The sequence below is a fragment of the Aythya ferina genome, assembly GCF_964211825.1.
Source record: "Aythya ferina genome assembly, chromosome: Z".
Taxonomy (NCBI): domain Eukaryota; kingdom Metazoa; phylum Chordata; class Aves; order Anseriformes; family Anatidae; genus Aythya; species Aythya ferina.
The window spans coordinates 8,874,629-8,895,721 of record NC_140299.1 but is presented as its reverse complement, the minus strand read 5'-3'; the positions used below and the strand labels follow the sequence as shown (position 1 = coordinate 8,895,721).

The 21,093-nt window shown below is 45.1% G+C and overlaps 1 protein-coding gene across 2 annotated transcripts; it reads left to right on the top strand.

Annotated features, from left to right (window-relative positions):
- Nucleotides 1-2,388: 2,388 nt before the first annotated feature.
- LOC311427595 (uncharacterized protein) lies at nt 2,389-19,744 on the top strand. 2 transcript variants are annotated; one of them, XM_084505047.1, is made up of 6 exons: nt 2,389-2,735; nt 11,535-12,002; nt 15,075-15,215; nt 15,605-15,673; nt 16,230-16,320; nt 16,673-19,744. In XM_084505047.1, exons 1-6 carry the CDS (start codon nt 2,681-2,683, stop codon nt 16,878-16,880), a joined length of 1,032 nt encoding a protein of 343 aa, XP_084361173.1. In that variant the 5' UTR covers nt 2,389-2,680; the 3' UTR covers nt 16,881-19,744. The 2 variants fall into 2 exon arrangements, with proteins under 2 accessions (XP_084361173.1, XP_084361172.1); XM_084505046.1 differs by having other exon boundaries at nt 2,391-2,735; nt 11,532-12,002.
- The last annotated feature ends 1,349 nt before the right edge of the window (nt 19,745-21,093 follow it).

Below are 21,093 nucleotides of genomic sequence, written 5' to 3'. Positions count from 1 at the left end.
AGCTCTGAGGGTGCCCAAGGAGAAGGGAAATAAGCCGAGAGCTCTGTAAATAAAGGTAATATGGGGAAATAAAGAGGTGCTGTCATGTCAGGCTGCTCTGAATGACCTCTGAAAGAGTGCCAGGTGAAGGAATGAGCCAGGGAGGGACGTGGGTCTGAGCAGGGCTTCCCACTACCAGGGCTGTGAGGACCACCAGAACTCAGCCTGGCCACGCACAAGAGACTTCTCTGAGACTTTCAGAAACTTCCCAGCAGGGCTGAAGTTGATTTTTCACAAGCACTTTGAACCAGGCACCCAGACAGAAGTGCTTATCACTTCACCCTGATTAACTCTACCATGAGCTGCAAAATGAAGAGGAAAATGCAAAGCACTCAACAAACTGGTGATGGAGCCAAGAACAAGGCTGATCCAGGGGACGCAGGTCAGTGAAGACCAATAGGACATTGAAGTTATGTGACTGGCAGCCAGCAGTTTTAGGACTATCCTGTTCCCTGTGGAAGAGATCACAGCTGGAAATTCACTTGCTCCCTCTTAGGGCAGCCTAAGAAAAGCTATGAAAACGACTGGGAGAAGCATCCCTATGCAAGAGGCAAACCCATGCCATCAGCCATCCAACGCACCATGGAAAAACGGGATTAGGAGCTACAGTGGGATTTTATATGCAAACACTTTCCTGCATGTGTAAGAAATAAGGCCAAAGTGGTGTGTGGGTTGTGTGAAAGGATGCAGGCTTTTGAAATGCACTGGAGCAGAATGATGCTGTTCTCCACATGAGTTTGTGCATCAGGGAGAAGAATTATCTGCTTTCCTGAGACCTGGGAGATCTCAGAGGCTGATTTTAAGCTGGCTTGTTTTGGTCTGTGCTGGCATGTGCACATTTAGACTGGTCACTTTCTGCAGAGCTCACAAATGCCATGGGTTTCTGAGCTAGGCTCTCCTCAGTCCAGCTCTAGACAAATTAAGTGAACTCAGCTGTTTTCCTGGGGGGACACCAAGGGAGGTGAGGGTGCAGGAGTCCTCATCCCTGGAGGAGCTTAGGAGCTATGTGGACATGGCACTGAGGGATGCAGTTTAGTGATGGGACTTGGTAGGTCAGGCTCATGGATGGACTTGGTGGTCTCGAAGGTCTTTTCCAACCTAGATGACTCTGTGATTCTGTGATTTGTGAAATTCTCAGTGGCTAGTTGAGGCACTGCAAAGCTGAACACACCAGGACTGGGAATCCAGCTGAAAATGGCAGGAAAAGAGTGGGACACACATGCTATTTGTCACTCTACAGACATTCTGAGTCCTCACTGGATTCAGACCCGGGGACTGCCCCAGCATGGTCCCAACTACATGCATGGCAGGAGAAGGACACCTTCCTGGCATTGATCAGAAAAGGCTTTCTGGGTGTTAGAAAGCAACAGTGATCCAGTGGGTTGGGAGAAATTCGGGATTCAGGAGCTCAGGGACAGAATTCCTGGCTTTGGGCAGACAACAGCCACTCTGTGCCTCAGTTTCCCTGCATAAAATAGACTGAAGAGCCAGGAGGGGAAACCCTAGTGATATACCTGTTCCAGGGGAAGGAGTGGTAATATGATTTGTGGTAGAAGAGAGAGCAGCCTCTCCTCCAAGACATTTGATGTAATGCTCTCCATCTGCCTGGAGTGCACTGGAAGGGAATCTTCCATGTGCTCCTCCTGCAGGAGAGACATGTTCAGCAAACACCGTGGAGAGCATTCACATTTCCAACCCCAGAAGCAAAGCAGTAATATAGATGAGAGTTTAACATATGTGCTTTTTTAAAATAAAAATCTCTGGTATTCAGTGCAACTTGGCACATTGTCATGGGAAAATCCATTAAACCCGTTTCTGCGGCGCCTTCCTTGAGTGCAGCGCCACGGCCAGGCAGGAGCAGCTCTCCAAGTGGCTTCTGGTCTCATGGGCAGAGCTAGAAGGTTTGATGCTGGTGCCATCCTGGACTGGACCCCTAAAAGAAACGTGAAGCCATCATTTTTATGTGTTTTTATGCAAGAGGCACCTCCAGGGTTAATAACGGATCCAGCTGGGAAAGACATCAGCAGGCAGGTGGGACAGGCAAACACGAGAGGATGTGGCTGAGTGTGAGCATCTCGTTAGTAAAATTATTTCTCAGGCCTCTCCTGCTGCTCTTTCACCAGACAGCCTTCGCTGCTGCCCATCAGGGAGGAACAGGGGGGCTTTGTGCTGTGCAGAACCCATACTGATGCATGAAAAAAACCTTATCCCTAAAGAGACGACGACCCAGTGGCAACCACCGCCCCAGCACAGGGTTTGGGCAGACGCATCCCACGCCCCTCCGAACTTTGCCTTTCCTTGCTGGGCAAGCCCTGCATCCTCCCCCAGTCCCAGCCCCGCCGAGGCAGCCCGCCAGCCTCCTTAGCATGCGGTGCTCATTGCCGGGGAGTGCCGAGGAGCAGAGGTCAGAGGCTGTGAGCGCGTTGGTGCAGCATCCCCACCAGCCCAGCTCACCGCGGGATCGCTCCTAAGGGATAACCTCCAAGGGGGCTGTGTCCGCACACCAGTCCATTGCTGATAAGCCCTCTGCCAAATCTCCAGCGCTAGGACAAAAGAGGAGTTTTTGCTTCCCGGCAGGTTTTTCTGCTTTGAATGACAGAGAAGGCTCTGGAGGCTCCTTCCCTCCCTGAGCTGGGACACAATGGAGCTTTTCAGGCTGAGTCTGAGTTGCATTTGCCTCCTGCCTTGGCTTGAGGGTAAGTTTCTCCTCCTTCGGGGTAGCCAGAAAGAGGGAAGCAAGCTGTCTCCCAGAGTTTAACCCGGTTTTCTGCTGAAATGTTGCTTTGGCTGCAAAGCTGTGAACCCACCAGCTGTAAAACAAGTGCTTTGCGGGTACATTTCGGGCAGAATTTAAAACAGGATTAAACACGGGTGCACAGGAGACAGGCTGGCCAGGCACTGGCACAGCTTGTCCAGGGAGACTGTGGCATCATCCTGGCCGCTTTTAAAAGCAGGTTGGAAAAAATGCAAGGAAGAGAGGGTGAATTAACCTGTTTGGGGGCAGAGGTGACACCAAGCTATCCCTGGGTGCTGTGTTCACTGCCCCAGCATTGGGAGAGCACAGTGGGATGGGGGACCCCGCGGTGCTGGTCCTGCTCCCATGGTGGTTAGGGGGGAGCAGAACGTACTGGGGACCCTGTGGCACTCAGCACCATAGTGGATCATCTTTGGCCAAGATCGATTGAATCCTGCATCCTGCAGGGCGCAGAAGGATTTGGAAGCCAAACAGCCTGGTGTTTGATGTGCATGGGTAGAGGAGGAAAGCAGAAATCCTGGCAGGCAGCATTTTGCAGAGCCAGAGCCATGTTCCCCAGGAATAGCCCCGCTGTCCCTCCCACCCCATCACGGGCAGAGGGCTGCAAAACCCCTGAGATAACAAATAATTCCCCTTTTATTTTGCCCTTCTGCCTGAGGAAAAGGGACTCCCCGAAACAAATCCCTGCAGTGCTTCAGGGCTCATTCAGTCCCTGAAGCTGCGTGGATAACAAACCTGCAGTTTCGCAGGTTGGGTGCTCAGAGTTTTTCAGGCTGTCTCTACCAGGGGACAACAACAATGTTGACTGTGCAGCTGGGATGTTTATTCTCTAAAGACAAACCTCAGACTGGCAACTCTTTTTATAAACCATAAATCTTACCAGCTAAAGTAAATCCACCGAATTCAGTCTCTCTTTGATAAAGTCCCAGACTGAGTGCATGTGTTTCATTGTGTTAGTGAGGAGTGAGGATGTAGGTGCATCTCCTAGAAGTTACAGTGGATTGGGTTAGGAGCTGGTGGGCTGTCGGGGCAGCAGTACAGCCTCAGGGATCTCGCTCTTTCTCTTTGCTCTAAAAATGATCTTGTCCAGTGTTAGCAGACGGTGGTGCTGTACTGTTGTTACACAACAGGAGCCCCACAGCTATGATTTTTTGGTAAATTAAGGATGGTCGCAGGATGTTTCCCAGCAAACCTCCTTTCCAGGGAAATGCATTTGATGCAATCACACAATCAGCTGCTACATTTCTGCTAGACTCCTAATAAAGCCAAAGGTGTTTTGCAAGAAAGGAGTTTATCTCAGCAGTGTCTGGCAATGCCCAGACACTTGCAGAGCAGAGAGCATACACATTCTTTGTTTGGGGCCAATCTCCTCCTGCAGCCTCTCCCCATCCCATCCTGCCCGGGGCTTCAGTCTTAAGGCAGTGGGCAGGACAGAGGTGCTTGCCCTTGACAAACATCAGAGGGTTGGTTCATTTTCCTGCTGAAAAAAGGAAATCCTGGAATTGCCCAAGCTGTTTCTGAGAGTGGTTGCTTTGTAAACTCCCTACGAGGAAGGGGGGAGCTGAAATGTTGAAGTTTAATGCTGTCCCAGCACCGTAAGGTGTGCAGTGGGAACTGAGCCTCAGGCACAAGCAGGATCCGTGCGCTTACAAGCAGACAGAAACTGCTGAAATAATGCTTCATTTAACATTGATGGATGAAATGAGCCTCCAAGGAGGCTGAATGAAACAGCCACACACGAGAATACCTCTCAATTCTCATGCATATCCTTTGGGGGTTGCTCTCCTCCTGGCCACATGTGCTGCTGGCTGCTCCCTGACCCCTCGTACCCCACTCCCCTGCAGCAACCCTAAGCAACGTGCGTGGAAGAGGCAAAAAAAACAAACGTATCTGGAACTTTTCCTACTTCATACATTTTTCCAGCCTCAAACTATTTTCTTGGGGAATTTCCTGACCCTATTTAATTATATTTGTTGGCTACCAGATCTCTTCCCTCTGCCTGCATGGTGGCAAGGACGGATGGCTGCTGTGTGCAGAGCCACCTCCTCCTGCACGCTGTGAGCCTTCCCCTGACACCCTGTCCCATTTGGGACTAGTCCCTAACCAGTCAACCCCTACCCATTCTCTCCAGACCTCTCTGGATTGTGTAGATCTCTGCCATAGGACTGGTTTTCCCCACATGCATCAGCTTCATGGCAGCCTCACTGACCTCCTTTGCTTCCCATCAGCTGTCCATGGGTTTTTCCATGCTAAAACTTTCATTTTTTTACTATGACTGCTTGCTCTCTTGAAGCCTTTGCTGAGATACTTGGTCAAAAGTAGCCCTTGTATCAATAGGGAGAGCAATGAAGTCTTGTTGGTCAACCAAAAGTGAGATTTTCCTAAAAGAAAAACAGCAATGATTGGGAAAAAAATAAAAAGAATAAAAAATAATAATCTTTTTTTTTTTTTTTTTTTTTTTAATGGACAATGTGGTTGCCAGAAGCTACAGCTGGAAAATAGTATTGGATTACCATTTTACCGGAAAGTATTCTGAGTGCAGACCAAGAAGTATTTGCACTCAGGCACTTGCACTGACAAGCCATTCAGCAGTTAATTACTGGTATTACCTGTAGACTTTGTTGACTTTTCTATAAAAATGACATGGCTTGATGAGAGCTGATCTGTTGTCTGAAGTGATGGAAATAGTGTGCCATAAACCTGGAGTTGCCAGGTAGCTGTTCACCAGCTCCAGGTCTGCCTGTTCTCCATTTTATAAAAAGGTGAATTTAAATAATGACAAAGATTTCAAAAACTTCCCCAGATGCTAATTTCCACCAAAAAATGTCCTATTAATCAAAGGACAAAAGTTCTCAAAACTTTGGAGTTGTCACCATAGGACAAGCAGGAGGGATTGTGGGTGAAAAACAACAGTAAAAAATGAAATCAGTGCAAACAACAATCACAGTTCCACAAATCAACGACCTGGCTTGGCAGTTGGGCAACATGAGCAACATCTTAATCCTATGTGGAAACTGAAGACCTGCTACTAAAATAAGTAATGTAGGAGGTATTGATCTGCAGCTCTAGAGGAGAAACCTACACTGAAACATCCTGACACCTGTACATTTCTAAGAGACCCCTTGAGAGCAACAGTCTTGATTTGCCTTTTGTTAGTGGAAGCCATGGAGTGAAGGATGAATCCAGAAAGTAACTGGAAAATCAGCCAGGTGGATTTTCAAGCTGTCATACAAAAACAGAAAGGCAGCTCTGTTGCTTTTCCCTCTTTACCATATTACAGTTTGTTGGGGACCCAAGTCACAGCTATAGCTGATAGGATAATTTTTTCTCAGCCAAAATACTTTAAAAACAAAACAAGCCTTCCTTTGGGAACACCTGGCCCTGCCCTACTCTTTTGGCAAACAGTCTGTTCAGACCTTTTTTTACACACCAGTTTTAGGAAGTTCCTACAGACAGCTATGAGTAGAGCCGTGCTGTAAAATCATTACTAGCTGCCCAACATCCTCTTGGGTTGAGTTCCTAGTCCATGCCTTGCTGACTGCTGTGGGCTGGGCATAAACCTGCATAAACATGTAGGCTTTCAGTGGAGCTATAATGATTCGAACAACCCCCAGATTTCGGAAAGTAATTCAAGTCTTTTCTACACCCTAACGTGACTGCAAAAAAAGGAGGCATTTCTAGAGAAAGGATGCCTTAGATTCATGGAGTGGTCAACACCATGGCTCTCACTTTTCCTCCTTCCTCCCATCTGTCTCCACAGTGGGTTATGGACCCTGCTTTGCTGCAAGGGTGGTATGAGGCTGGAACTGGGCCCATGGCAAACCATGTTTCATAATTTAGGAGAGCCTTAGTAAAACCCTGTTCTGGCATTGAGGAAGGATCTAATTTGGTGTGTAAATTGCTGGGAAGGAATTAATGTTTGCTACATGTCCGCTTTCTCACTATCACAGCAAGTTCTTTACAGTCCTGATCTGGCTTCTCCACAAACGCTAAAGAAAGTGCCAGTCGCAGCACTTCCCTGTGTGCATCTGGGTTTCCTGCCTTTGACCAAATGTATCTGGTTCATCACACCCCTCTTATGACAGCAAGTGTTGTTCATAATTTCCTCATCCCACGACCCCGGCATGGTCTCTTGCGTTGCTGGGACTCGCTCTCTTGTATGGAGGGAGATCTCTTCATAAGAAGCTGTTTCTGGCCTGCATTCAAGCCTTCTGCTCACTAATTTATGTTTGTCCATCAATTGCCACACCTCAAGCTGCTTATTTGAGTTAAATTAAACGTGATGTTCCTGTGAGTGATCTCACAGGGCAATGCCTTGCACTGAGCTCCATCTGCAGGGGAACCCTCCTGCCTTCATTGCAGCTTCCCTCCTGCTACTGCATCTTCTCATTTCCATCAAGCCCAGACCCTCTGCAGCAGATGGAAACAACATGCCAGGGCCAAGGGCCCAGCACAGCACAGAAACAGCTTCCTGTTCAGAAGAGACACTGGGCTGTGGTTTTGCTCATGGCAGGATATGATAACCTCAGGCCATCACAGCAAATTGTGCCTGCTGCTGTGGTTAGTCACATTTAAGTCCCTTCTGCCTTCATTCAACATCTTTCTAGACTGCCTGGTCTTGCAGATGTGCTACACTGAGTTGGTAGGAAAGCCCCTTTTTACATTTAGTCCTGAATTTGAATCCTGGTAAGGGATCAGGGGTCTGGATAGAAAAGGGTAGTAGCTCTGCATTACCAGTGTTAGGCACTGCTGCCAGCAACGAGGGCAGGAGAGTGGCAAGATCAGATGCTGTGCTTGCCTGGAAGAAGAGGGTCAGATAATTGATAACAGGGCAGGGAGTGGTGTTGTCCTCATCACCACAATGTCCAAGCAGCTAAAGATGCCTTTCCCTGCATTTTCTGTTTTTTTTTTTTTTTTTTTCTTCTTTTGGGCTGGGACCATTTCTGATAGGAGCTGGAGGCCCTCTCTAATGTGCTTAGAACAAGGACAGGGACCAGACCTGCTGGCTGGGCTACATGAGAGGATGGGGGTCTTCCAAACCCTTATCCCTCCTGATGCTGTGGGAGATCCCCATGAAGCAGCCTGTACAGGAGATGCTGTGTTTGTCCCAGGTGGATGCCTGACTTACAGGACAGGTAGAGGCAGGAGGAGGTGAATTCCTTAGTGTGACTCAGTAGTCATCTCCTCTCTACTGAAAACAGCCTCTTGGCAAGAGAAATCAAGCTAACTGAAGCATTTTGTAAGACTGAGGAACAAGACTGGGGAGGGCAGAAGAGGCCAAAGCTAATGCTGATGTCCCCCAGTCACCCAGAGTGTTTTGGGAGCCTGTGCTCGCTCAGCTCTGACTTACCCCTTGCCTCTGCAGAGCCTTTAAAGTGAGCCACCCAGCCCCAAATAATATGAAAAATGGCTTTGATCAAGCCTCTGCAGGCACTGCTTAGAAAGAACAGACACCAGACACTTTTGCAGCCAGACTGGGGCTACCGCTAACTAAGGTTCTCCTGGTGGCATTACCTTAATTAGGATAGGAACATGGCAGGGGTTTTGCTAGTAGTTCCTTTTACTACAAGGAACAGCATGTCCCAAGGGTGGTCATGCCACAGAGAGGCATTTGCTTTTTTTTTTCTTTCTTGCCACCAGACAGAGTGACAGTATCATAGGAAAAACAAGCTGGCTTCATGTGCCTTTGCTAGAAATTGTTTATTTTGTTCCTAAAAATACAAGGAGGCCAAAATGTTCGAGCATGAGTAGCTCGAAGCAGGCATCTATTCCAGCTCCACGAGTAAATCTGGCATTTTCCAGAGACACTGAGCTCACATCCCTAGGGTGTAAGCTGGATGCCATGCTCTGCTTGCTCCAGGTTAACATTTCCAAAATGTTACGGCTGATGGCCTTATTTGAAGGGCTGCTGGGACTTGGCAGTGCTAGGGAAAAAAAAAAAAAAAAAAAAAAAAAAAGTCATTTTGCTTCCTGACTGAGGAGTCTCAGTGCCTGATGTGTATCCCAAGGTGGAAAAGCTTCTGCCTTCTTTGTGGCTATACTGCTTATGGCCTGCAGGGCAGGCACAAGGATCGCTGCCAGTTACCTGTATCTAACCATGAGTGACTCATTTAGATAGCAATGTGTCAACCTCAGGAAAGCAATAAGGTACAGGTAGCAGATGGTGAATCCATGCAATGGACACAGGCTCACATCTTGGCAGGGATCACATGAATCATAGAATCACAAAATCATTTAAGTTGGGAAAGACCTTCATGATCGTCAGGTCCAATAGGATCATAGGGAAAATCCTGCTGTTGATAGCCAACTTTACAGAGATCGATGTCATGAAAAGCAACACCACCAGTAGGGAAGTTGCTTGGATCAAGGTTCAGAGAAGGATTGTGGTCTTTCCTAAACCAAGAAGAGTTTAGCTAGACCTCTGCTCCTGAGCTATATAGTCGTGCTTATACTTTTGGACATGAGATACGATGTAAAGATAGAAATCTATTAATAACTTGGTATCATATGCTACTGGGGAGCTATACAAATCTTAAAGGAAAGCACATGGGTTGCAGGGCTGAAATTCCCTAGCTCACATGTATTTCCCTGGCAGACAGACTGCTCTGGATTTTCAGTGGGGTCAATCTCTGAAACCTGAGACGTGCGTAAGACAAAGCAAGCAGGTAGAAAGGGAAAGAAGCTGGTAGAGAACAAATGGGTATGAATGTGTGGATAGCATGGTGATCCTTTTAGAGGGTTTATACGCTACCAGAGGCTGCAGACAGGGAACAAAACACAAATATGGTGGATAGGTTAAAGAGTAATGCTCTTCAAAATTAAAATCAAAAAATGAAAGCTTCAAATGGACAGCCATTACCAAGCAAGGAAAAGAAAATAAATCACACCCGTGCCAGCACGTTTAATAATAAAACCTGAACTAAAACACATGAGAAAAAGACTTAGAAGGGCAACCTAGAGAGAGCATAAAAAATTACTAACAGACACTTTCAGGTATGAGAAATAGGAACTTGGTGGATGCCAGCAGGCCAATAACCGATGTAAATGTAAAAAGGGCAGCCAAGGCAGGGCTGTGAAGCAGGGTAAAGAGGACTGGAGTTTTGAGCTACTCGCTGACCTCCCAAAAATTTCATTTCCATTTAGGCACATGAATTTGGCAGGAATTTCCTGGATCAGTGGCTATCACAGGACTGTGAAGCACAATATGTCAGCATGGACACATCCATCCTCTTCTTGGAGCAGGTGCAGGAGCCATACCATGATTTCTGGTTGCCTCTCCCTGTGCATTTGAACCTGACCAGAAAACCCAAGGCTGTTTCTGATTTAGCAACCCAGCAGCACTATTAATCTAGCAGACCCCTAGAATTTCCTGAAAGAAAACACAGGAGCTCTTTTAAGCTATTGTTCCTATGCTTGTTATTGTGTATTGGCTCCTGTTTACACTGTCATTACGTTTTTCAAGTAGTGAGCAAAATACATGCTGTCAGAGCAAAGTATTGTTCCTTGCTTTGAGAGGGGAAATGCTGCAGAAACAGATGTTTAGATAAACCTCATTGTTCTCGTCTGATATTGTTTATCAGTCTCCTCTTTATATCCAATATTATATGCTGATGGGGGTTTTAAAACTGTGATTCCTGGGGAAAAGATGAAAAAATGTCACTGCAGGAGCTGAAAGTTGCCATTTGTTAACTGTAATTAAAACTGAAAGATCTCTCAGAACTTGTAAAAAGCTGAACCATTTCTTTCTATCCCCCTACCTGCAACTTAGGCATAAAATACACAACAGGAGGGAGGTACAGCTGTGTCAGTGACATATGGTTTTGCATTTAACATTTTGCTCAGGATGTTCGCAGGCCACACCAGTTGATTTTGTACTGAAAATGGGTGTGATTGTCCAGTTAACAGGATGATATCCATCTCAAATCATCAGAGATGTTGGGACCTGTTGCTATTAAAAGCAAGAAGCAACTACTGAAATTGCTTCAAATTGCACGTCTGTTTTGGGATGGCTGCAATGTCTCTTACAAAGGGATCCATACAAAGAGTAAATTGGTGTCTGGGGAGCACAGACCAGTGTCAGGTGTGCTGTATCCAAGTTTACTTTAATACTTTTGTGAGTCTTGTCAGCCAAGTACTTCCAGGCTTTTGATGGGGTATGGTTTTATGCTGATGTTGCTGTAATATCACAAGAAGCCACTTAATGAAAACAATAGTCCAAGATGGCCTAACTAGTCTCAGATGAACAGAATTTGGCGGTTTCAGGGGTTTCAATTGCTTTTTTAAATAAAGAAATTTTGAAACAGATAGGGGAAAAAAACATCTGATTATTTTGGAGAGAGGGAAAGATGGGTATCTATTTGAAGCTACAACCAGTTGAAATAGTGAATTAAATGTATATAGACAGATATGTCATAAAAGTACGGTTTCCCAAGGACATTGAGTTTTTTTCCATTTTTTATAGGGATTAACTACATAGTATTTTCATTGTTTTTTTTTTTTTTTTTTTTTTTTTCCCTCTAGTATCACTCCCCTTATTTGTACACTCAGAATTTAAAAGAAATGTCATTCTGGGGAATTAGGAGGCTGGTGGGATGGTTTATCTAGTCAAGCCCCTCTGGGAAGGGACCAGTGGAAAGGACCATCTCTCCTTTCCAGGACATTTTTAATGTCTGATGCTCAGAAAAGGTGTTTGCCTTGGAGATGTACCGTACTAAACCGTGCTCTGATTGTACCACAGTAGCCGAGGGACAAGGCTTCCTCATAAGGAACACCCGGCTGGAAAAGTGCATCCACGTCTCCCACCACGAGACCAATGGCATCGGCCTGACCGACTGCAAGCCTCGCTCCCTGCAGCAGCAGTGGAGCTGGGACCCCGCCACCAGGACCATCACCAGCCTCCAAACGAAGCAGTGCTTGTCGGCCCACAGGGCACGGGAGCACGCCCTGGCCACGCTGAAACCCTGCGGGGACTGGGAACACCAGGCCTGGGCCTGCAGCAAGAAGGGGCACTTGACTCTGCAAAGCTTGGGCTTCCACCTCAGCACCAAGGAAGGAGGCCACAAGGTCTTCGTCTCGAGGGAGAAGGACAAATTCAGCAGGTGGAAGACTTTAGTGGATGAAACCATCTGTGCTGCTGCCCAGACGGCAGCTCTGAGGCCTGGCGAAGCAATGCGAGAAGCTGTAGACACCCGGGTGTGGGTATATGAAAGTAAGATGAGGTAGATTTAGCAGCAGATAGCAGCTAACCTTAGGCGTCATCCAAGGCATCTAACACCAGGCTTGCATCCATCATTCTAACTCATGGTAACATCAGTCCCACCTGGAGATATACCAAACATCCCGCAGTCGGCCCAGCTGTACTCCACCTCTATTTTCCAGTAGTTGCTGTTGAGTGTTTTCCAGAAAGCATGAAACACCCTAAAGGATCAGCCTTGTAAACCTCAGCTGCATTTCTGATGACAGCCAAAAGTCAAGTATTTTGGAAAGTTCACCCGAATTGGTGCCCAGAGCTAAGAATAGCGTGAAGTTTTTGAGCCTCCCGGGTCCAAAAGAGCTTTCAAAGTCCCATGAACATCAGGTGTCTAAGGCTTTGACAGAGCTTTTGGTACGTTGCAGTTGGGGATGTCATTTTTAGTAATAAGAAAACTGGAGGCAGCTGAAAACCTCTTTTAAACTTGCATGAATTATTGAGGAGCTGCTGTATTTGAAATGAGAAATTGTTGCTTCGGTTTCTCAGCAACACATTGCAGTTGTCTCCTGCCAGACCCCAACAGTGCTCCTATTGCTAATGAAACCACAGCTCTAACCTTCATCCCATGTTCTCATGATCCTCAAACGTGAACCTTGCTCCTGATGCCTCATGTAACCTGAAAGAGACTAGTGAATGCAGCGAACGGTGGGAAGCAGTTAAAACACTGCCCTTCCTTTGCATTAAGAAAGCCCAAAACATAACACCAAAATATCATTAGAAAATCTCATTTTTATCAGTTTTGTGGTCTTGGCATCTGCTAAAATGAATCTAATCTCTGCCTTCTTGAGTGTTCACTGCCCTCTACTTAGGCTGGTCAGAAAAAGGGCAAAAATACTGGTCTTGCCCTAGTTTTAGGCGAAGATCCAGGCTGGCAGACATCAGACATCAGACATGGTCATTGCATCCAGGTGGGACTGTCATCATTTGTCAGATTGCCAGTGGAGCCCACTGCAGACCAGTGACAATTTGTGATCCAGTTAGATTTCCTATTTTGTTTACTCCATTATGCAAAGGAACATGTTTTCACGTCTTCTCTTATGCAGTGGTGTGCAGACCTGAGACCTGAAAAATAACACTCAATTCCTCCTCTCGTCCTCCCCTCCCTCCTTCCACTCCAGAGACCAGAAAAGAAATGGTGTTTTTAATGAATTTTCCGTGTTTGTCCACTCTGTGGATGACAAGGCTCCCAACCTTCCTCAAGGGAAATTATTTCTCTTGTATGAAGGTTAGATAGCCTAAGTGAGATTTTCAGCTTTGCAGAAATGAGTAAAGAAAAAATGTGCTGAATTTGGTAGGCATAACCAAATGGATTATGAGTATAAACTTCTGACTCTGAGAGGTTACATCTAATTGGAAATAGGAAGAGCTGTAGTAGCTTTTTGCTGTCATGTAGACAAAATGGCCTTTTTACTGAGGTTTTTAATTAGCCAACTAGTAGGTTAACATGTAATTATCACAGACCAGTAGTCACAAGTGTTAATGTTTGTTTAGCATGAAGGTAAATACAGCAAATAAAAATTAAATACCATAATAGGCTAGTTAAATATAGGCTAGGAAATGCGTAGAACATTTAAGATATGGGAAAAAGGCATGTGAAAAGAGCATTTGCATTCCCCAAGGCAATGTTCCTGGCAGTCCACTGCTGCCTTGGAGCCAGGCTCCCCAAATAAGGCTGCAAGGGTAAACAGAGAGCAGGCTTTGAATCAGGTTGTGCCAGTTAGCTTGTCTTGTGCAAACTGACAGTTTTCCTACCAACCCCACGGTTCAGAGTCTACCAGAGTGAACCTCTGACAAGTCAATAACAATTTCAAAGTCCTAAGTGTTTATTTAGGCCTTTCTTATCCGCAATTTCAGTTCACCATCAACAGACAACTTTTACTTTGCCATGTAATTTGCTCAGGATTATTACACCCATGTACAATCTCCCTTTTTCATCCAGATTTTTGCAGGTAGAGCTCACCTTCCGTTCAGAGAAGAAAGCTGTGTCCTAACCAGAGCATCAGTTCTGGTCTAAGCCAGCTCGAGCTCGCCAGCAGAACCAGGCAGAGCTGCATTTTGCTGCCCCATGTATGGTGGGGTGAGGGCTGGATGCTCATGCTGCAGGAAGGGAAGAGGTTGGGGTAAGCAGGAGGAGAGCCTTGCATACCTGTCTTTCTTCATCTTGCTGCATGCGTCAGTGTAGAAGACAGGTGATTATTGCTGCCATAAGATGCCCCACAACCTCCCCTCTAGTAGTTGCAGTAGTTGCTATTCCACACCCTGCTTCTGCAATAAGCCTAGCAAGGCAAATGCCCCTGGCAGCCTGCTGCCTTATAGAGGTGCCTGACTTGGGCAGAGCTCATTCTGCATGGTCAGATCCTCTGCAGTTCTTCATATTCTAGCTCTGGGCATTGCAGCAGCAGTGTCTGCAAGCAGCAGTGTCAGTGAAAACCCACCTGAGACAGGTATTATCTCCCCCCCCCTTCATTTGCACTCCAACCATATCTAGAGCAAAGCAGGACTCTCTAACCTCTCTGGAGGACACACGATGGTCTGCCAGCTGTGACCTTCTCAGCCAACCTAAACAACTGTTTGGTATCTAGATTTCTCAAGCACTCAACATTTTATAGCTGAAATCATACCCACCTCACTCACTTGCAAGAGATACAGACTACTTGTCTCCTTCTTAATCCCATTTCTTCATCTGCTGTGTTGGTAATACCCATGATACTCTATAGTTCTTGCTTCTTCTTACCTCATCCTTTAACTTTTGGTGTTGCATACATACTTTCTAGACTAATGATATTATTCCCCACCAGAATATAAACTCTGTTCTGGCTTTGGATTCAATCTTGAGAAATTAATTTACTCTGAAATCCATGAGAACTGAAGGAGGTGATCACTATTGCACTGCATCCCATTTGCCTTGCAGGGTGAGGACTCATAGGGTAGGACTGGGTTCCCTTCCCTTGCTGGACAGTGACTGTATTCAAGTTTCTGTTCAAAACATAAATGATAACCACCCACAACTTTGCTTTATTTCCTTCTAAGCTAAAACCATTGATTCATCAAAGACTGATGCCGTGGACAAGGGATCTTCCGTGGACTTGAGTGACCCACTTCTGGTTAACAACTTTAACAGCACAGTGTCTCCAGTGAAGACCAAACAGGCATATCTCCCAGCAAATGAGGGTGAGCACTTTTCTGGATGCATATGTGAGAACAGCAGGAGTGTGGGCAGCATCTAGGGTTTACTCAAGATTTTTTTCAATAATGGTAAGCACGTACTTCTGAAGAACTCCCATGTATATTACGGAGTATTTTGAGGCTTTGGTCTCATATGATATGTTGAAATGTTTACCTTGGCAAGTGGTTCAGTGTTATTGCCATAATCTTAGCCTGAAGGCACAGCCATGACATGTTAAGAGCCAAAAAAAAAAAAAAAAAAAACAAAAACCTGTGGCTGGGGAACACTGGGAAATAAGTGTTTTTCCCTTCTGGGTCCATACAAAGTATTACAATTCAGCCCCAGGAGGAAACCAGAATTCCCCTAATTCAATTCTCTCTGCTTCTTCCCCCAGATTTGTCCCACAATCACTCCAAAAAGCACCATGGAAATCGAGGGAAAACTGCTGGGGCCAGGCTTGCAGGTAGGTCCAGAGATCAGGCAGAGGAGGAAGAGACCAGGTGGATGGAGGTTCATCAGTGCCTTTGACCTTCCCTTCGGCTGCAGAGTTATATTTACCTGGATCCCACTGAGGATGCTTAGTAGGGAAAAAGGTCACTAAATTACCCATCAGAAAAACTCCCTGGAAAGCAAATCTCCCCATGCCTAGAGTACAACAGTGAGTGAAAATGTGCTACTACTTTGTCCCAGTTCATCACAAGAAATATGGACACCCACTAGCATGAGTGCCTTCCCCCAGCCCTTCTTATCAGAGAGCTGCACAGTGGGAAGGTCTGAATGGTTGTCATCTTCCAAGCAATAAATAAAACCTTTCCATGGTGAAGTTCAACAGAAGGGTGCTGTGCAGTGTAAAGCAGTTGTATGGTCTGGATGTAATAAACAAAGCAGCTTTCCTGTTATCTACTAGTCTCCAGGGGCACTAGATGTTTCTGTTTGTTGGTTGGTTTTGTGGCAACAGTGGCTATTGCACAAGCATGGAGATAGGCATGGCATGATTGTTTTCTATTATATCCTCTCAGGCACCAACTGGAAGACCGCCATGCTCGTCCTCAGCCCCTTGGCATTCATACTGGGATTAATAATATTGACACTCAATGTGCATTACAACAAGTAAGTGAGAATAAGTTTCTTTCAGTCTGTTACCTCCCGCTTTGGTGTTTGAAAACAAAACTCCTGATCTCAGCATCCTTCCCAATCCCACACCTGAGGCACTGGGCTTTGAGCAGAAGGCTGTGCTCACCCAACGATGCCACCCTTGATGATTTTTCTTCTGTGCATTCCTGCTTCTCCTTCCCACTCACTATCCCATGCTGCTGATGTTGGCTCCTTCTTCCCTACATGCCTGACTTAACCCCTGAAGATTTAGGGAATTTGGGCATGATGGGTGCTGATCCAGTTCATGTGGAGAAGCAACCACGTAACAGGCAGGTGCAATCACATATTCTCATCTCCCTTCTCCCAGGAAGAAGAAAATCCTCTCAGCTCTGAAGAACCCCGCAGCCAGCAGCAGCAGAGCTGACTTACGAGAGCCATCTCCCTTACGAAGAGGCCCCCAGTCGTACCTTCCACCATCTCGCTCCCCTTCCTTGAGGCATGGAGAGATCCTCATTGAGTGGAAAGACGGGACGGTCACTCCGCTTTTTGACAATGCCAACTACCAAGTGGACTAGCTCTGAAAACAATGGGGCTGTTGTTTCATCCCTTGTCACCTGCCAACCTTCTCACCTGGAAGAAGGATGCCTCCGTAGTGAACCTGCTCCCAGGCTTTACCATTTTGGTTGGGAGTTGTAAGCGCTGTTGTTTTGTGGTGATTTTTATTTTCTACAGGTTTTTTTTTAGACACTCAAGAACAATCACCTTATGCAGCACAGGGTTGAAGCAAGCAGAGCAGATTGTTTTGTTTGTGTAGGCACTCACTGCTTAGCTTTTCCAGAATGGATTTAACAGATAACAAAGCCCAGGTTTAGCAAAGTAAAGCCAATATCTTGCCAGATGCAACTGTCCATTGCCCTGAATTTCTAGTTACAGAGAAGATGAGAAAGTAAATACTTGGAGACAAGATGTAAGGAGAAAACACAAGTCCTGGTGACCCTTACACCCTGTTTAAGCTAAAACTAGCTGCCAACAGACACAGAAGGCTGTCAGTTACTTTGTCAATGTGTGAACATCACTAATAAGCACTGCCTTTGGGACTCAAAGATGAAAGAGGCTCCACCAGATTATCTGCCAAAATATTCCCTCCACTGAGTTATCACTTAAGTAACAGCTAGTCATTTTTTCTAAATTAAAAAGTTGCACTCCATCATTCCCCTCTGCATCACTGCAAGAGACCTGATGAGAGAGTGCTTCCTAAAATATTTCTGTATTTAAGATTTATTAAATCTTATTATAACACGCACTTTATGTAGAATGACGAGTTAACAGTCATGCTCAATGGGGATATTATCTAGCCGTTTTAAATCAATTTCACTCTGATTTCCTCTAGCCACACTGAACGGACATACTGCCCCCAACTACAGCAGTAATATGTAGTGGTTGTTTTTGTTGTTGTTTTCCTAGAAAGAAGGCACAATTTTCCTTTTATACTTCTTCTATGAGCATAATTATCTGTGAGCTGTCACAGTCAATCCTGATCTTTTCCCAGTGAAACTTGCAATGCCCTAGTACCTTCCTAATATTAATGAATTTATGCCTTCCTTCTTGTGGATCATGTGATGCTGTAAGCTGTAATCACAGCTATAAATCAGGAATTATCTGGAGAAAGAAATACGAACACCAGGAAATTACAAGTATGAACTGCATCAGTGTATTTCAGCAGCACAAGTGAAACTTCCTTCTTATTCAAACAACACTTTTCACTTTATCTAAATGATATTATGCAATTTCAGTGGAGCTTTGACTTCACAGACTCACAGAATGGGTGAGAATAGGCAGGACCTTTGGGTCCACCTGGTCTAACCCCCTGCTCTAGCAGAGACACCCCAAGCATGTTGCCCAGGACCAATCCAGGTGGCTTTTGAAGATCTCCAAGGAGGGAGGCACCACAGCCTCTATGCCACCTGTATCCGTGCTCTGCCACCTGCACAGAGTAGCAGCGCTTCCTGGTGGTCATGGGGAACCTCCTGTGCTCTAGTGCGTCTCATTTCCTGGTACTGAGCACCGTAAGAGAAGCCTGGTTCCATCATCTTTGAACTTCTCTACAGTTTGATTTTATTTACTTCTTTTACAGCAGAATCAAGTTCTCTAGGGAATTTCACATCTCTTTTTTTTATTATTATTATTTTTTTTTTCATTTTTTTTTTTAACATGGACCCACAGCCTGGAAAAAAAAAAAAAAAAAAAAAAAAAAAAGTGAATTGCCACAAGATATTATTATGACCACTAACTACTTAGCTGGTCTCAAGAAAGAAAATACAAACCTTATTAGTTTAGGGAATAAAATCACAGAGTTGGAAATAAACATCTTTCTCATGCACATCACTCCATAATTATTTACTAGGGGTTTTCCCAGACACTCCTTGGGAAAATACTTTAGTAATAGACATGGGCAGAAGAACTCTTTCTTCACCGGTGACCAGCATACACAAATGACATTCAGAATTACATTCTGAGTTTTTAGTGCTTACACTTTAAAACAAATCCAGAGACTCTATGTATAATGTTGGGACAAGTTTCCAAATGTGTAAGCATCGTTTTACACAAAACAATTTGTGGGAATATGCTCTGCACACAAACTGCTCAAAATGTGTGCACAGTACCTCGCCAATTTACATTCCTCTTACCTTTACCTACCTTTTTATAGTTCAGACACCCATCTTCGAAATTTTCTCCAGGGAGCACATTACCTTACTGTACACAGCACTTGTTATCCTCCAAAACGTTGATGCACTTTGGGAACTGCATGCTTAGCAGTGCCATTAAAATGCAAATACTTACTCAGAGTTCAGCTAGTGTTGTGCTTTCCAGAACAGCAAGTGCTTACATTCATTACTGCTGAATGTGCAGAACAGATGACTTGTTAACGACTCTCTATAATTCATACTAAATATGCAAATCTTTCCCATAAACACGAAGGCAGTAATACAATTGTTTACACAGCAGTGATTAAATGGTAGCTCCCACGATAATGAAAAAATATGACTGTGAAACAGCACAGGCGTTTAACTATTTTCCACCCCTCTCCTTTGCTGGTTTTTGTTACTTCTCACCTGTTTACTTTGATTGGATGCTAGAGAGTAAGTTTTCCAAGGTATAGGCAGAGGAGCTGAAAGTATAACTCCTCATCGTGAGAGGTCTTGAAAAGCATGTTAGCCAAATTTCCATCAGAAAAGACTCTGAAAAAAGCTGATTCTCCTTTGGGGATGGGGACGGACCAGGTGACAGTGGGAGACACCTCCCACACCCTGCTACAAATGACTTGCGGAGAAACACTCACAGCAATTGCACGACCTGTGTGCTGCTCGCTCTTTGCCATCACCTGAATGTAATGCTTTCAAACAGTGCATAATCAAAATAAAACTTACTGTAAAGTGGAGTAGCACTGGATTTTTTTTTTATTTAATATATATAAATATATTTAAAAGGATACACTTTGAAGAGGCTTTTGTAAATCACTCTACGGGAAGATAACAGAGTGACAAGCAAGACAACACTGCCACAGTGGTGCTAACATTGATATACGCTGCACAAAAGCACAAGCACCGCATCCCTGGAGAAAATCATACTACTAAACCGCAGCCCGTATTTCTCAGCTCACTTACGCTGTATCTCTGGTATTGCATGTCTTCTCCAGGGCTGATGTGGTGCTCATGACCACCTCTTCATTCCTGCAGCAACGAGAAAGACAGAGTGGAAGTAGAACCCTGTTTCTAACACACTTATTTGCCTTGTAATTTACATGTGCTTAGGCAGCTAAAGCTACACTAAGGGATAGGGAAGAAGGGACATGTTTTTAGCCTCTGTGGGGATAAAAATATTGTTTTTTCACAGAGTTACATTGTTTAAAGGTAAGGAATGTGGTACTAAAATACGCTTGCAGTGATAAGAAAGCTTAGCAGGCCACCTTGTAAAATGCAGACAACCAGACTTCTTAGAGCAATTAGGCGAAAATGACGGTGTCAAGTCAAGTCAGATAAGTGAAGAAACATTACCAACTCAAGCAGTAAAAATGTCCAAAGAAATTTGAAAATTGACAGGACAGCAACTGAAGGCCATGTATTGTCTGTGAAGCATCAGATAGGTTGTGAACCTGGATTACCCAATCAATGGGGAAATGGGATGGTCCCTGTTGTAGGTAGCCATACACCTTTCCTCTCATGGCAGGGTGTGAGTGCCACCCGGCATCTGGGAGAATTTACCTTGAGCATGAGGACCTTGAATGCTACCAAGGACTTGATGGGAAACTGCTCAAGACTTGAGATCCCCAGGGCAGATCTCTGGTGGTACTGTGGAGGGAAGATCTTACAGTCCACCCTACCATCTAATTGGGAAGGCACTTGTGCACTTCTTCAATTAGCTATACATGTACCCTACACCCTGGCATTTGAAAAAGAAATATCACAAATACCCAGAAGAAGTAAAAGTAGCTTAGGAGTATCATTCAATGATAGAGTGTACATAGATTCTATTGGGGTGCTTAGAGGAGTTCCCAATGAACATAAAGCCAGGAATCAAATTGCTGCAGGGTTTGAGTCACTGTTCTGCTGGGTAACAATCAATGAGAATGTGGATTGGATTAATTATATTTATTATAATCAGCAGAGATTCATAAATTATACAAGAGATGAGATAAGAGGAATCGCTGAACAACTAAATGCCACCAGCAAAATGGCTTGGGAAAACAGAATAGCATTAGAGATGACGCTCGCGAAGAAATGAGGTGTG

Excerpts from the sequence above, each read along its gene's own strand:
- LOC311427595 (XM_084505046.1), top strand. The coding sequence starts at position 2,681 with ATGGAGCTTTTCAGGCTGAGTCTGAGTTGCATTTGCCTCCTGCCTTGG. Across the intron at positions 2,736-11,531 it reads CCTCCTGCCTTGGCTTGAGG|TAGCCGAGGGACAAGGCTTC; the intron begins GTAAGTTTCTCC and ends ATTGTACCACAG. Across the intron at positions 12,003-15,074 it reads CCGGGTGTGGGTATATGAAA|CTAAAACCATTGATTCATCA; the intron begins GTAAGATGAGGT and ends TTTCCTTCTAAG.